We start from the raw sequence: 15,821 nt of genomic DNA, 5'->3' as shown, positions 1-15,821 counted from the left end.
GCTTGATTTGAGAGCACTTCCAAACCAAACCAAATGAAATGAAGTGACAATAGTTGCAATTGGACGTGTCTACCCTAATATATTCATTATAGTATTCACGGCTTGCAGTAATTTATTTCTGATGTGTTTCTCTGTCAGTTATCATCAACCCACCACTTGAGGGCGGTATTTGGCCCAACACGCGTATATGAAAAAGTTTGTTTTCAACATAGAGGTTGTTTTTAATTATAAACTAACCACCTGGCTGAGCATTGGGCTTATCAAGTATTTTGCCTGTTTGATCGGTATGGTTAACTTTAATAAAGGGAGCACAGAACAAAAATAATCAAACATACATATTACCATACTGTGTTGACAACATACTGACACACAACAGATATTATGTCTGCTTCTACATTCCCACCTGTTCATGGTATATCACTAATGGTTTATGTTGAATACGAAGTTGTCTGTGTTAAAAATGTAATGCCTCATAATTGAAATGCCAAGGTGACCCAGTTTTCACTGTAAATGTCAACATTATTCTAATTTCATTCAAAATAATTCTAGTTTGACCATATTTCTTTAAACACACATTTATGGAAAGATTTAGGATATCTTTCAAGCCAACCCCCCCCCCCCCCCTCCCCCTCCAATCATGGCATGTCTCTTAGGTCGTTCATATTAAACATTACTCAAATACACACCCACCATTTTGGGGCTTTGTGATTTCACTTCTTTATCATTAATATTAAAATATTTACACACACACACACACACACCGACAATGACAACATCAATGCAAAAGTGGTTTGAAAATTGTTTATTAATGAGGGGAAAAAACTGAAACACTAATTTGGAGAACACCATGACATAAATAAAGTGTCTCATATTGTAGACAATGAAGTGTATTATAAATGCCTGCAAGAAAACAAATATCTGATCACTAACGACGTCAATAAACTTTACAAATAAATTGCAGTCTAACTATTGCATATTGAATTCTTGCTTCTCATAGCTTTGCAGTCTGTAAGTTAACAAGTGTCTTATTTTTGACCTTTGACATGGCTCACTCACATTAATCTTTGACATAGACTGCATTTGACCTCTGGCATGTATATGAACATTCACCTTTGACATGCATTGTTGTTATGTCCGCTGGTTTCATGAGATAAACTCAACTTCCACAGTTGAAATACCAGCAACCAAATTCATACACAACTTTTCAATAGGCTGCCCAATGTTTCATCTATTACCAGCCAATGACCAATTGAGGGGGGTGGTGGGGGGTGGGAGTCTTACTACATAAAGGTGGATTACCGATATATTATTACACTCCTCCATGACTGCAGAGAGCTACTAGAAGTGGCAAATTACAACTAAATACTTATCAAAATATGCAATATAAATGTCATCTTATTTACAATTGCAGTTCAGTACAGACTCAACAAAAATGAGTGTTGTTGAACAATGTAGTGACTATAATTTGATCATCAGGGTTCAAGCATGGATTAACGGAATCCTAATCTCACATTGGATAACCCTCTACAACAATTTACATTTTTTCAAGCATCCTTACCACAGTACATTTCTTGGTGACAGCCCCACCCCCATCCTCACCCCCAAATAATTAGGATAAATACAATTTATCTTGGCTGGGGTCCCCCATCTCACTAACCCTTTTCTCGGTGAGAGCCCCCCCTCCCTTTCAACAATTTCACCATGGATGGATATTACAGTGTAGTGAGGATGGGGCTTTCCCTTACAAAATGTTCAACATGTTACCACAGTTCTCAAACACTTGTAACTATCTCTAACAATATACAGAGTATTGCTGTTATAATTATAGGATTAGGACTAATAAAAAAAAATTGTGTGGTTCCGATTATGCTCAATTTTTGATTAGGTGGGGGAGGTAGATTTTTTATTTTATTATATTTTTTTTCTATGCGAGTGTCCAGTTCTGGTTTTTCATGGTTTTCCAATTGGCCTGTGTTGTTGGTTTCTTCTCATCAGATGTACAGCCATTACAGATTGGAAGAATAGTTTTATATTGTCTTTTTAAGTTGATGTCAGGGTCGGCAGTGCAAAACTAGGTGGGGGTCGGGTAAACCGGAACCAAACAATTTTTTTTTTAGGCCTTAGAGGGTCTATTTCAGTTATGTTCGCAATGGCAGACAATTTTAACAACATCTACATGGTTTAGACAAATGGAGATGTACCTCTACTCATAGCCAAAATTAAAGTACTTTCCACTTCCATCCTTCTTATTGCCTCATTAAAGTCAATTCATTCAGTGCGTTGTCTTTCTAGATCAAAGTACTCCATAAACAGTTATATGAGTTGTGATGTATAGGACATTGATAGACCACTGATAAAGGGTTGAATTTGTATCAATGTCTCTTAGTCTTCATAAATCTACATTGGTTCACTTCAGGATTAAAGACCAAACTGTACAATTATTTTCATCACTTGACTCCAATATACATTCAATTTGTGATCTTCTTCAGCCATTTACATCAGATCAAACTCTAATTACTACAAACAAGAATCTGTTTGAAACAACAACTTACAAATACAAATGAGATATAGAGGTTGTTCATTCACAAATATTGCTCCACAACTTTGGAACTCACATCCCATAGCAGGGCTTGAAATTAACTTTTTCTTTGCTAGTTCTAGTGGGCTACCAATTTCAGAAATTGGTAGCCCAAGAATGGTGACCAATAGTCCTATATTCCTGAAATGAATGAGTTCTTCTATAGGAAATATGTGTGTTCCTAAAGTACTTCTTTGTCAGTAAATCTTCCATCTTTTTTATCTTTGCATAATGAGTGGTAGCCTGAGTGGGCTACCAGCTGCAAATTATGGTAGCCCCATGACAAGAATTAGTAGTCTGTGGACACGAGACTACTGTTAATTTCGAGCCATGCATTGACATTTGTCAGGCTTTATGGATTATTTTGAAATAAAGCTGATATTGATTTGTTAGACAAAGCTTACCTTGTAGTCATCCTACTGTTTGACTGAAAAGCAGGATACCTTGTGAATTCACTATGTTTTGATAAAAACTTGGATTTTAAATTGGCACAAGCTGAATTTATATTATTCTTTTTACTTGAGTGAAATACTTAAATGATGTTAATGTTAGTGTATGTCTTGTATAGCATTAAGATTGTCTTCTGCCATTGTTAGAACAGCTGATTGAAAAAAAGGGATTTCCTGAACATTTTTTGATACGTATGATAAATTTCATCATCGGATCTGAATACCTTGTTTGAGTTCAGTTAATTGGGAGTGGTGCTCAAGTGTGCTTCAGTAAGTACAATACTGCGAGTATCTTTGAAATATGCTGCAATAACTACACCGAAATTTGTACAAACTCAGCTTGTGCCCGAGTCCCTAATGCTGCCACAGCCATTGTCTTTTACATGAAATTGACCTGAAAAGGGTTTTAGTAAAGATGAAATGTGTTGGTTTTATTCACTTCTATCATCAGTACACAGTTGGCATTGATGAGAACTTAGGAGAAAGTGGTGTACAAGTTTTGCTAGCAAGGGAACTCGATTTCATTAAACATATTGTTGGCTACTGGTAATGTTATACAATAATGATGGAAATAGTTGATATGTTTAACGAATGTTGCCTATCAAGGCCTAGCCACCACTTCTGCCTAGATTCTAATCAATGCCAGCTCTGTACTGAGAAGTGAAAGTGAGTGATACCAACACATTTTATCTTGTTTACATCCACTTTTTTATAGTGAATTCACAGGGTAATCTTTACCGTTATACCAAGTCTATTGAAATCCTCTCATAAGATCATTTTCTAGATTCCTAAACCATACAATTCAACTCAGCTTGTTGTCGTTATATATACAAAACAAACATCCTAGTACAAGTCTAGCAAGTCAGCTATCATTGATTATTTCAGTGATTTTAAAGTGTTGGTCTGCAAGGTGTGATAACAATTGTTTTGACTGTCAAAGTGAACTAACAAAACAGTTATTCATAGAAAAGATCTGCTGTTTTACTTTTCCTTTGTATAATTTGTATACGGAACTCTGCTGAAACAAATCAACAAAAACACTGAATTTGAAGCTGTTACTCTATCAACACTGTACAGTCAAAGATGGCAAAGTAGACTGGATATACCTAGTACTTTCTTGGTACAAGAATGTATTGCTGCTATCTCACAACAGTTGATATCAGGTGAAATTTACCACAGAATATCAAGTTTAGACGGATTCAAATCACCTCTAAGTTGGTATATCATTACACATTATCTTTCAAAGACACTAAACTGAACAGACGAATAGAGATAAACAAACTCCGAGTCCTACATCACCAACCAGCTGACTATTGGAATATGGAAGCAGGTGATTTATGACAAAAGGAGACTGACTTAAACGGGATGATAGAGGGCGCTAGCAAACACAAATGTGTAGCCTTGTTGTACTGATAATGGTATTATTTGTTTGTCACACTTCCTGGATATTCACTGAAGACATGTACTTCACTATCACATTGTTAGACTGAACTAGAGGTAGACACACATCTTGCTCTCTAAGAGTTTGAACTAACATCTAGTTTGAGTTGACTTGGGAGAAGTTTGCTCTCGATCTCAATGATATCCATAGATGTTAAACACAGTGAATCAATTTCATAACAGAGCAAAAATTGTATCACGTAACAATAAAATCCCTGCAATATCATCCATATTTTTGCTTGTCAGCTTCAATTTCTTTCTGTCTCTTTAAAATGGCAGCATTTTTCTCTTTAATCTTCTTAATCCTTGCTTCAAGCTCGTCTTCTTTTGATGGTTTTACGACATTCTCTTCCACTACCACCACTTTCTTGGCTTTTTTCTCTTCTCTGACTGGAGGTACGCTTACATCCTGTTCTCGGCGAGACCACACATTTGGGCGGTGTACTTTTTTCTTTTTATTCTCTGGTGCCTCCTCAGGTTCAGACTCGACGGTAGTTCTCTTCACTGTTACACTTGTGCTATTGTCCTTTGAACTTGAACTTGTACTTCCACTTGTACTTTCTGGTTTGTCAGTGTCAACCATCACAGTTCTCTTGTCGCTAACTTTTGGCCCAAGTCTCAATTTGACAGAACATGCAATGTTTGAATTATTGTTATTTCTTTGCGGTTCTTTGCCAGGTATTCCAAGGCGATCATAAACGGAGACTCGCTTTGATGAACCTTCAAGTTCTAGTTCTGAAAAAAAAAACATTGACCAATGATACTTTGTACTTTGTAGTTATGTAGTAACCAAGTGTGAGAACAAACTTTTCAGACATTTTCTAGTTTTCTGCAATTTATTTATGCACAAACTGGGACTTGGTTGATGCTTTTTCATTGTTTTTTCAAGTAGATAAACGTAGTACAGTTATTTTATAACTGAAAAATCCAAAATAAATACCAAGTTGTCATCAAAGTTGTAAATGTTTGTTTTGGGTTGACTGTATCTGGAACTTGTTCTTAGTGTAGTCTGTGTACAAATAGCTTCAGAAAAACAGTTGCTATGTATCTGCCAAATCAAAAACTGTTGCTATGTATCTGCCAAATCAACAACTGTGGCAACAACATGGTGTAGGAAGGTAAACTAAAACTGTAAGTGAACTTTTCATTGATGTTATCACATTCCCTCCATTATAACAATGTACATGGCAAGACCACATGCTAGCGCAGTGCAGGGTGGCAGGTAGGTAAACTTTACCTGAGTTTGAGTCTGTTCCCCTATTCCTAATACAGGCCCTAAGTTAAACACACTTTAGGTTCAACAAGGTGTGGAAATCTATGTAACTTTTTGTTCATTTTACCAGATTTTGACTTCGTTACTGAGGTGCAAATCAAAATCTTTGCAAGCCCTCCCCACCCACATTCTGGTCACAGTTAGTTTATCAGTACCCCGCTGAAATAGATAATAGAAAATCAATCTACGAGTTTCCACTACACTTCAATAAGTGAGGCAAACTTCGAGACAAACTTGGAAACCAATACTAGTAATCTAGCAATATAATGTATATATTTTTGCTTGTTACTCCCTTGAAATGAATTGTAAAATATAAACAGTATTAACTCACCTTCATCAAATGTTACTTGTACCTGAGGACTGTGTCTTTCACTAGAACCATCCCTCTCTTTGCTCCTATGCACCTTACTCTTAGAATCTCTCACCTTTTCAGAGGACTTGATAATCTTTCTCTGATCAGAATCAAAACTGTCTATTTTCTTTTTAACCACAATATTGGTAGTTAGTTGATGAGTCCTGTCTGTGACTGGCAAGTGTTCAGACTTGGTATGTTTACTCGGACTATTATTCCTGGAATTCACCTTAACTATACTACTTGCCATGGATCTCAAAGGTGGGCTTGGCGTCCTTGAATTTGAAATAATATCTTTCTTTCTTGAAGAATATTCAATCTTTTGTAGGCTATTGTGGCTATCACTTTGTGGAGTTCTCCTTCTTTCCCTTTTAGGGCTTACACTCCGTTCTCTTGGTCTCCTTGGACTCAAACTCCTTCGTACTTTTCTTGAATCTCGATGCCTATACCGATCTTTTCCTGGACTTCTGCTTCGGTATCGTTCCCTCCTTGGACTATGACTACTATTTCGTCTCCTCTCCAGGCTCCGACTTCTCGGCCTATATCTGTCTCTTTCTCGGTTTCTATAAAACACTTCTCTTCGCAAATCCTGATCATTCCTGAGATTAGGTCTACGTGCGCCTCGGCGATCACGCCTCATGTCTCTATTCTCAATAGTAATTTTTGTCCTGAAAATGTCTTTCCTTTCTGTTGTTCCTGTCTGGCGGAACCTAGATGCTTCCGACTCAGATTCACTATCACTGTCTTCTAAAGGATGTGTTGAATCTTTCTCAGAGTCGCTATCACTTTCATATGAGTCACTGCAACTACTCTCAGAAGAGCTTCCTTCTGAACTTGAGTTGGAATCTGAAGGCGAGTTAGATCTCTCATTTTCAAAAGTTTTTGATTCAATATTTATCCTGGATTCATTACTCGTCCTTGTATTTTGTTCATCCCTATTCGGATTCCTTTTGGCAGTTGAAATGTTTTTTAAAGATATCGTCCTCCGTTTTGCATTCTGAACATTCACAGTTGTCTTCTGTTCAAATTTTTGCCGACGTGCTTCTAAAACTTTTTGGTCTACGAGCAAATCATCTTGCATCACAAGCCTCGTATCTGATGCATACCGTGACCTATCCTGGTTGACAATACGTGTCTTTGATGTTCTGTCTCGTTTGGGGGAATGACTTCTTGACAATCGTCTTCTATATGAAGGTTTTGGATCCTCATATTCCTTATTTGGGAGAATGTTTTTGTTATCAGTAGAATATTCCTTTTCATCACTATCACTTTCAACTTTCCTTGGACTTGAAATGAGGTCAGAATCACTGTCTGAAGTAACTACTTCAATTTCATCCCCAGATGATTCATTGCAAGACTGTTCATTTGTTTCACTGTCCTTTTCATCATCTTCAGTTTCCAAGGCATCACTTTTTTCTTCTATTTCCCCTATTTCTGATGACTTACTGGACTGGTTTTCTTCATCACTATCACCACCACCATCACCACCATCAACATCATCCCCATCATTATCTTCTATTACTTCTCCTTCGTCTTCTTCTTCTACTCCTTCTTCTTCTTCTTCTTCTACTTCATCATCATCATTTCCATCTCCTTCCTCGTCCTTCTCTTCTAGTGGTTCTACTTCCTCGTCAGCCTCATCTTTTCCATCATCGCTTCCTGATTGAGCTTTATCCAGGGATTCATCTTCGTTGGGATCAGACATTTCCCCATCTTCATTGTCATCTTTACTACCATCATCTTCTGATATATCTTCCTCAATTTGCTCAATGTCTTCTACGGATTCTTCATTTTCCTTTCCAGACAAATCCTCATCTGAATCCAAGGCTATATCAGAATGATTGCTTTCATTGTCACTTTGATCACTGTTACTACTATTCAGCCAATCTTCTAAATCGGAATCAGATTCAGATTCAAATCGACTGAATTTGTCATTCCGTTGTTCTTTATTAAGGTCCTTCTGTGGTACAATGATATTTTGTTTTCTTGGTGGTGCTGTTGATTGAAATTTGCCATCAAAAGTCAATTGCTCGTGTTCCCTTTTTTCTGAAGAACCAAAGTCTTGCAAGGGTATGGTGATCAAATTGCTTCTTTTTGGAAACGCCACAGGTGAGTTGCTCTGCCTCTGGTTAATGTTTTGGTTTCTCTGAAAAAGACAAATGAGGCCTCTTTAAAGAGCAGTAAAGATACGACAGTCCTTACTAACACCGGAGTAGAATCATAAACTCATTTTTGATGAAATATAAAATACACATGTTTAAGTTGTTTTGTATCAGTGTTCCAATTTGATGTACCACTGATACACAGCAATTCTAAATTTACTAAAACTCTATCATTACTTCATTGGCAGAAACTCTGCATGCAATGTGTACTCACTTGGTGTGGACCCTTCCTGAATCGATTTCTATGAGGTTCTGATGCCTGAAGTCTCTCTAGTCTGGCCTGTTTCTTCTTTGTTTTTAATGCCGCTAATCTTAGGGCTTCCAAGTCTTCGTCATCAGCATCATCTCCACTTTCTTGTTCATCATTAGAACATCCTGATTTGGAGTTTGTATTCTATGAAATAGAAACACATAATGATGTTACATCCTAAAATATTAAAGTGTTGCTAAAATCTCTTCAGAGAACACTACTGCATACCTGTATGTAACTGAACTTGTGATTGTTCTATGCACACAAAATGGTGACCACAAAGGTGTATTTGCACTTGTGCTTGCAGAGTTTTCTGTTGCACTTTCACGGTAGTGTTAGCACCTGTGAAAATACCCGAGTCTCCACACCAAGCTGTCACTTGCTTGTCCTGGGGGTTCTATGTCTTGCAATTGACTTTAACTTCTTGATTGGTACATTCGGGAATCCTGGGAAAAGTTCACTAGTCAAACATGGAAGGAAGGTGAACTTTGTCAGGTCGATAGTTACTTTTCTACATTTCATACTTACTGTTTTTAGAGATGCAAGCACAGCTGACCTCAAATTCTTCAACTCTTCATCCTTGGTAGCAACACAAGAAAACATAGTATAGGTGAATATGTAAAAACATGAAAAGAAATGGTAGACTACTATTTCCTTTCTCTTTTTCATGAACATAGCAGAAAACTGATACCAAATGAAATTTGATTGTTTATTATCATCCCTACTTGCAAAAGAGTACATGTACAACATGAAGTTAAGCACTGTGGTAACAGCATTAAAGTTGCCATGGTAACAGAGGTAAAGTCAGGTAAAGGTGACAATCTACTTAACACATATTGACTTTCATGTCTTCAACTTGTAATATTATTGTGGCAAGGATCCTTGGTAATGTGACTGGGCAACTCAGAAATATTTTACCTACTTAGCACCCTTACCAAATACACCAAGATGGAATATCCCCTACAGCTCAAGGTCACCTAGTCAGTATTGGATGTGTCACACAGAAACATCCACAATTTAACTTAAGGTAAACAAAACTAGTCATGAACCTTAAATGTGTCTAAAACAATTTCATGTGGTCCTAAAAATGTCACCAGAAAGTAAATGAGAAGAACTATTCGAAACTTATTTAGAATATAACTACTGCACTTTTCAAATACATGTAAATACCAGTCTCCTACAAATGCTATTTCTGTAAAACACACCTACATTGTAGTGGCTGAACCATGCAATCTTGTATATATCCAATAACCAGACTATGTTACATCATACATCACAAGAATATTCAATTTTCATGCTCTGCACACATACTGATAGCACTGGTTATAGTGGTGTGAATTTGACATGTCTTGATGTGGACATGGCAAAGACCATACAAGTACACATATATAAGCCAAAGCCTTCAGACAAGAGTAAAATTTCAAAACATTGATAATTTGAAAGTTTGTTTTGTTAGACTTTTTCTTCGAACACAATCATTTTGATGTTAACTATCAATTTGCTTATACCATGGCTGTATTAATGAGAGTTCACTAATACATCCAATGGTCCATGCTTATACAAACCATGGGAGGGGATTCTACCGCCATCACAAACATCTTGGTTGCACGTCAAATCCGAAGAGTAACTAAACTACTCACGCAACACAACAATTCTGACAAAAGTGCTGCGTAAGTCTCCGTTGCTATTCAGCCCAACTTAAATGTTTCTAAGCCACAACCTCCATTACACTTTCAAACGAATTTACATGTTTATTTTTATCCCCTTGTACGCAGTCACTTTCTTTGCATGTGCTGTCCAAACACACTTATTACCCCCCTTCTTTTGTCAAAATGCAGAATGGAGTGACTGCTTGTGAACTGAATGTGATGTGCGTAACTCACTCAGATTACTTCTGTCAGTCAGTTGGAGGGTTTCAGGTGAAAATGTGGGGCCAAATTAATACGTAAATAATGTAACTACATCTAGACACGTATATCTCACAACAACATTTCAAGTAACGACGAAAAACTACTTGACACATTTACAAAAACACAACACATACCTCCTCGTCAGACGCCATGTTGTATTTTTCAGCCTACCCATAGTCCCGTTTGGAGGAAGTATGATCCCACTCATTAGTAGGGATGGCTGACACAAACACATGGAGATGCATACGGAGCTATCTGAGTTACAGCTTGTATTTTCCTTTTGCAGAATATATATATTTAATAATATTTACTGCATAGTGATCAGGAAATAAATAAATTGATGTCAACCTAACTGCATCTACTTTATCCAATGAGCATTGACATCACAAATATAGGCGACCACCCCTACGAATAATCCATTTTCTATGAAGAGAGTCTCTTTGTTGATTGGTTGCATGATTACCACAAGAAATTTTTTGAAAAACTTGCTATCTGTACAGACAGTGTTGTCGGTGGGTAAGTGAATTACTTTAAAATTTATTATAAACACTAGATGCCAATCACCAGATTTCCATCTTAGATGAATTCAGAAGATATACAGGACTGCAATTTACATTCTAATAACCCAGTTAGAAAATATTATTGAATGTAAACTTTACAAAAAGTTTGAATCATGAATGTAGTACATGTACATGTAGTCGACCAGTCTGACCACAGGCATTTGTTTCCCGAGTTATGGCTCAGAATATTTGTATCAGAATATAATAAAATGACGATAATATCGTTAATATTGACGTATTAAACCAACACTATATGAAAGGGGTAAAATTACACATGTTTCTGTGATCGCGCAGTTTCACTAAATGCGAAGGAAGACACCCTTCGCATTTAGTGAAACTGCGCGATCACAGAAACATGTGTAATTTTACCCCTTTCATATAGTGTTGGTTTAATACGTCAATATTAACGATATTATCGTCATTTTATTATATTCTGATACAAATATTCTGAGCCATAACTCGGGAAACAAATGCCTGTGAGTCTGACTCAGAAAATTTACCGTACTAGTGCAGTAGTGCTTGACAGATAACTTGTTGTCTGTTAGGCTCGGTCAGTTTGAATTTACAAATGTAAGTTTGTGGTGATTGTTTGACCAGTCGTGTATTTTAACTTGATGTAAGAGTGCACACAGGTCGTGCTTTTCGTTCAGTGTTTACGATCGAATCAAGGCTCTTCACAGATTTGAACCTTGGAGTGTTTGTTTATTGCTCACCTATGTTGAGACTGGTAGAAATGAACTCAAGGCCTCGTCAATTTTGTATCAGAAATGTTATCTCGTGTGTCCTGTATATGAATACAAAGTACTTGGTGGAAATAGACATGGCTGCTTGCACTGAGACTGGTTACTCGGAACTCTACACAATGCCCCATTTCCTCTCGCTGGTCGAGTACTCGGAGTAGTGTAATATATCATAGTGTAATTTTCCTTTGAAATATAGACACTGAAATCTACAATTACTGTAATAGGGTTTATCACACATTACAGAAATAGTACAGCGTAACTACCGTAGTGTTCGACAGTACTTTGTGAATTGCTGGTCACAGTAAGACTCTAAGAGTAACACAGTGATATTGCATATTTTCTTGATTTAATTACAAAGGTGGAAAGGCAGAATTTAACTCATATGCCATTCTAGTCATTTCTACTATGAAGTACATGAAGTATTGGTGCCTTATCCCTCCATGATTTAGCAAACACTCATGAATGAAATTACACTTACCTAAATTTACTTAATTACAAAATATACCAACTCTTCTGATTACCTTTAACATACCTGTATACATACACAGCAGTGGATAGACATATACATGGGGTTGCATATCTTAGAACTTAGAAGGAAGTTAGCAGCATAAATGAAGAGAGGAACAAACTATAAAAATGAATTGTCATTCATACTGTTGTGCATATTGTTATAAAAGTGAAACAAAACACAGAACCTGAAATGCAATATGACTCTATGTACCTTGAACACAAGGTGAATTTGGGTGATAAAATAGCACCTCAGTCACTATATTTACATCCTCTTTCTACCAGGGTGGGGGTTGTATTTGTCCTTTAAATTGGGGAAAAGCAAGATTAACTTTATACAGAAGCCCTATCGTACTTGACATGTGTTCAGACATTTTGGAGATTTCCTGCAAGGGTTTATGGGAAACCCCCTTGGTGATCACATTACAATGTGTGACACCCCACCACAGCTGCCCACATGAATTTTTCTTTAAAAACTTGTATGACAGTTGATAATCCCTTTTGAGCAGTCACTTGTAGACTGCCTTTCATTGTTTCTGCTCACAGGAAGGGAATGATAATGAATTTCCTAAACCTTTACCTGATTTCTAAAACTTGAATTATGTGTAAGAATTTTAAATCTCCCATTCCTGAAAAGTTTGGAGAAAAGTTGACACCAGCTAGTCAGTTTCAGATGAAAAATTTCCAACTAATGTAAATATATCAGGGATGTGCTAAAATCCACCTAGATGCTAGTCTGAGTCTGGATGCCAACGTGGTCGCTAAGTAAACCAGTAGGTGCAGGTGTAAATCGTAATGATACCATGATATAGGAACTAGACTACCTAGATGCATACTCTTTCTGTTGATCAGTATATTATATGTACAATTTTGTACATAACCCTTGTATAATTTCATTGATTTTTTCCTGTTGAAAAATGTACCAAACCTTGCATGGAAACAGTTCTATTCTTAGCTAGGCTCCATATGAGGCTGGATGATAGAGAGAATGCTTGCCAGGATTACTATCTAGCCTACTATGGAGGCTACTATTTGTATTACATGGCACATTCTACTAACTGGATGTGTATTGGTTTGATGTCCATGTATAAACAGTACAAACAAACAACTAAACAATACAAACATTCCAATAGACAGTCTAAACCACACTGTTTGTCAGTAAATGAATATTCTACATGGGTTACTTGATTAGCACACCCTTCAAATAACCAGTGGGGTGGGGTGGTGGTGGGGAATAGGTAATAAGAAAAACAGTTTACAGAGTTTACAGGAAAAGTTGTGCCTGAACAAAAGAATGATCGTAATACTTATATATACTAATATGAGAACCTGGGATTGAAACCCTGGCTTTTATTCTTTAATCAGCAGACAATCAAATAGACAGTGGCAAAATTATGTAAAAGTCTAGCTTTGGATGAGTGACTTCAGACATTGTATACATACACAATGAGGAACCATAACAACAATAACCCATTGTGTTTGGCTAGACTCTAGAACTTAGTAGAAGAAAGGTCATGATTGTCAGATCTTGAAGGACCTTTTGTGTGCAGTGTATGTTTACCATAATGCAGTGAGTATTCTTGTGAATAGCATAGTTTACTGCAACATAGGGTTATGACTTATGTATTATAATAATAATAATAATAATGATGATGATAGATTAAATTGTAGTTACACTGGTCAAGCTCTCTTATTGTAGCTTATACAATGAGGAATGACGAGTGATTTACACATAATTTAGTGTACAAGTCAGGTAACTTGATTTGTACAATGACATTAACACAATAATTTTTTTATTTTTTGTGCAATATCAGAGACACATACTATTTTAACTGTATACATGTACATTATTCAGCAAAGACTGCACAAACAGTGTGTTTGTAATTTGTATACAGTGTTTCCGTCTACTTGTAAGTTTTTCACTAGAAGACTAAGAGACCAGTAACTCCTGTGGTTGGAGATCGGGTAGACAATAGTGTGTATGGTGGCAATTTTGAGGTCATTTGTGTATAAAATGAGGAGTTTGAGAATAATTTTCACTAGAGGACTTGTGTCCTTGTTACATGTAAATTACATTGTTCAAGGAGAACACAGTAAATAACTAACAATAACAATAGATTTACAATTATGCAATGGAGTGATTACTATCTCTATTGTGTTATGTGTTATTGTGTCCAGACAGGACTTGTTTTGTGTAAATCTCTTGACTTATGTCATCGTATCTGTCACTACCAGATACATGTTTGTTATCCAGTCATGGATTACAAAGCAAAACATGTCATGATTATTTTTTAATTGTCAAATGCATGTGACAAAATTTGTTGCATTCAAGGGTCTTTCAACACTGAACCCAGTCCATAAATGATAAAGTCACTTTACACATGTAATGTGTAAACAATAGCAAAGATTGTTTGGTCATCAATTCCATGTCACATTCTCATAGGTCTGGCAGAAATATGTGAAATATACTGAGTTTGGTACACAACTTTTAAAGCACTTGACAACAAAGCTTTCTCAGTCCATTTTAAGCAGGCACTTTAATATCATTATACACTGGTTTCTTTGATCATGTCAAGTACCGACCTTTAACAATGTGACCTGACATTTGACAAATACCAGTGAAAACAACAAAGCAAGCTTTGATTATTTACTAAGACATATGACCTATAAGAAAACGTGAGTCACAGGGAGATGTTTTTAGGGCATATATACAATATGTCTAAACATCATGACTCGTACAGTAAACTATTGCATATGATTTTACTGTAAACTATTGCATATGATTCGAAATAAGAATCACTGCAAGTTATCTCTGCACCTCAGCAATTGCAATTAACTTTTAAAACATTTTTTAAGAACTTGAACTAATGGTAGTTCCTACAGTAATTACAAAAAAGCTGTAAAAATTAAGAAACAAGGCATATGGTGGCTGCACTTTTTCAAACTGTACTCTTAAACTTTCAAATCACTGGGTAAGACATTTTCAAGAGCAAAGTGAAGATGCATTTGTTCAATCAAGCAGTATGGATGGACCCTTTCAATGCCATTGAACTGATCCATGATTTTAGTACACTAGAGCATAGGCAGTGGAGAAGAAACTGTCAATGCCTAGAGTCAAGTCTTGTGGGATTTTGGTTTGTTTCCTGACAGTAAAATCCCTTTCTGCCATTGATGGCATTTAGTCTTTGTTCTATAAAATCACTTATAATTAAAGAGGTCAACATGTCTTTTCATCATTTCATAATGAAAATGTTATTTCTATTGTAATAAAGACAAAATAATCCTAAATGTGAAATGTGTTATCTCATGCAATGCAGAAAATTAGAAAATTAAGGATAAGCACTGTTTTTTTAAAAAAAGCTCAGTGGATGTTACATATAATCTGTATTTGTCAAATTTACATGTAAGGTATTCAGTTTTGTGTATTGTAAAGTCTCTTTTGAATTTAGTTTGTATCACTTAATTAATATTCTTAAATTACATTTTTTCTTCATAGAGGAATGTTTTTTTTCCCATGATGCCTCATCTGCATTGTCAGGGTGTAATACCCCCCCCCCTTCATTATATTGTTTCTTGTTTTTATTTGAAGTTGTTAGT

The 15,821-nt window shown here is 36.2% G+C and overlaps 1 protein-coding gene across 1 annotated transcript; it reads right to left on the bottom strand.

Moving 5' to 3' along the window:
- Positions 1-819: 819 nt before the first annotated feature.
- Positions 820-10,566, bottom strand: LOC144452443 (uncharacterized). The gene is made up of 5 exons (XM_078143535.1): positions 10,549-10,566; positions 9,033-9,083; positions 8,469-8,648; positions 6,072-8,238; positions 820-5,202 (listed from the first exon to the last, which is right to left on the bottom strand). Exons 1-5 carry the CDS (start codon positions 10,564-10,566, stop codon positions 4,691-4,693), a joined length of 2,928 nt encoding a protein of 975 aa, XP_077999661.1. The 3' UTR covers positions 820-4,690.
- Between the last annotated feature and the right edge of the window lie 5,255 nt (positions 10,567-15,821).

The sequence above is a fragment of the Glandiceps talaboti genome, chromosome 22 (assembly GCF_964340395.1).
Source record: "Glandiceps talaboti chromosome 22, keGlaTala1.1, whole genome shotgun sequence".
Taxonomy (NCBI): domain Eukaryota; kingdom Metazoa; phylum Hemichordata; class Enteropneusta; family Spengelidae; genus Glandiceps; species Glandiceps talaboti.
Note: the sequence above shows the minus strand (reverse complement) of the source record. Positions and strands in the feature narration are given on the sequence as shown.

Bases quoted from the DNA above. Each gene is read 5' to 3' on its own strand.
- LOC144452443 (XM_078143535.1), bottom strand. The intron at 8,649-9,032 runs GTAAGTATGAAA...TCTATTTCATAG, and splicing joins TGCTTGCATCTCTAAAAACA to AATACAAACTCCAAATCAGG. The intron at 8,239-8,468 runs GTGAGTACACAT...TGTCTTTTTCAG, and splicing joins TCAGGAAGGGTCCACACCAA to AGAAACCAAAACATTAACCA.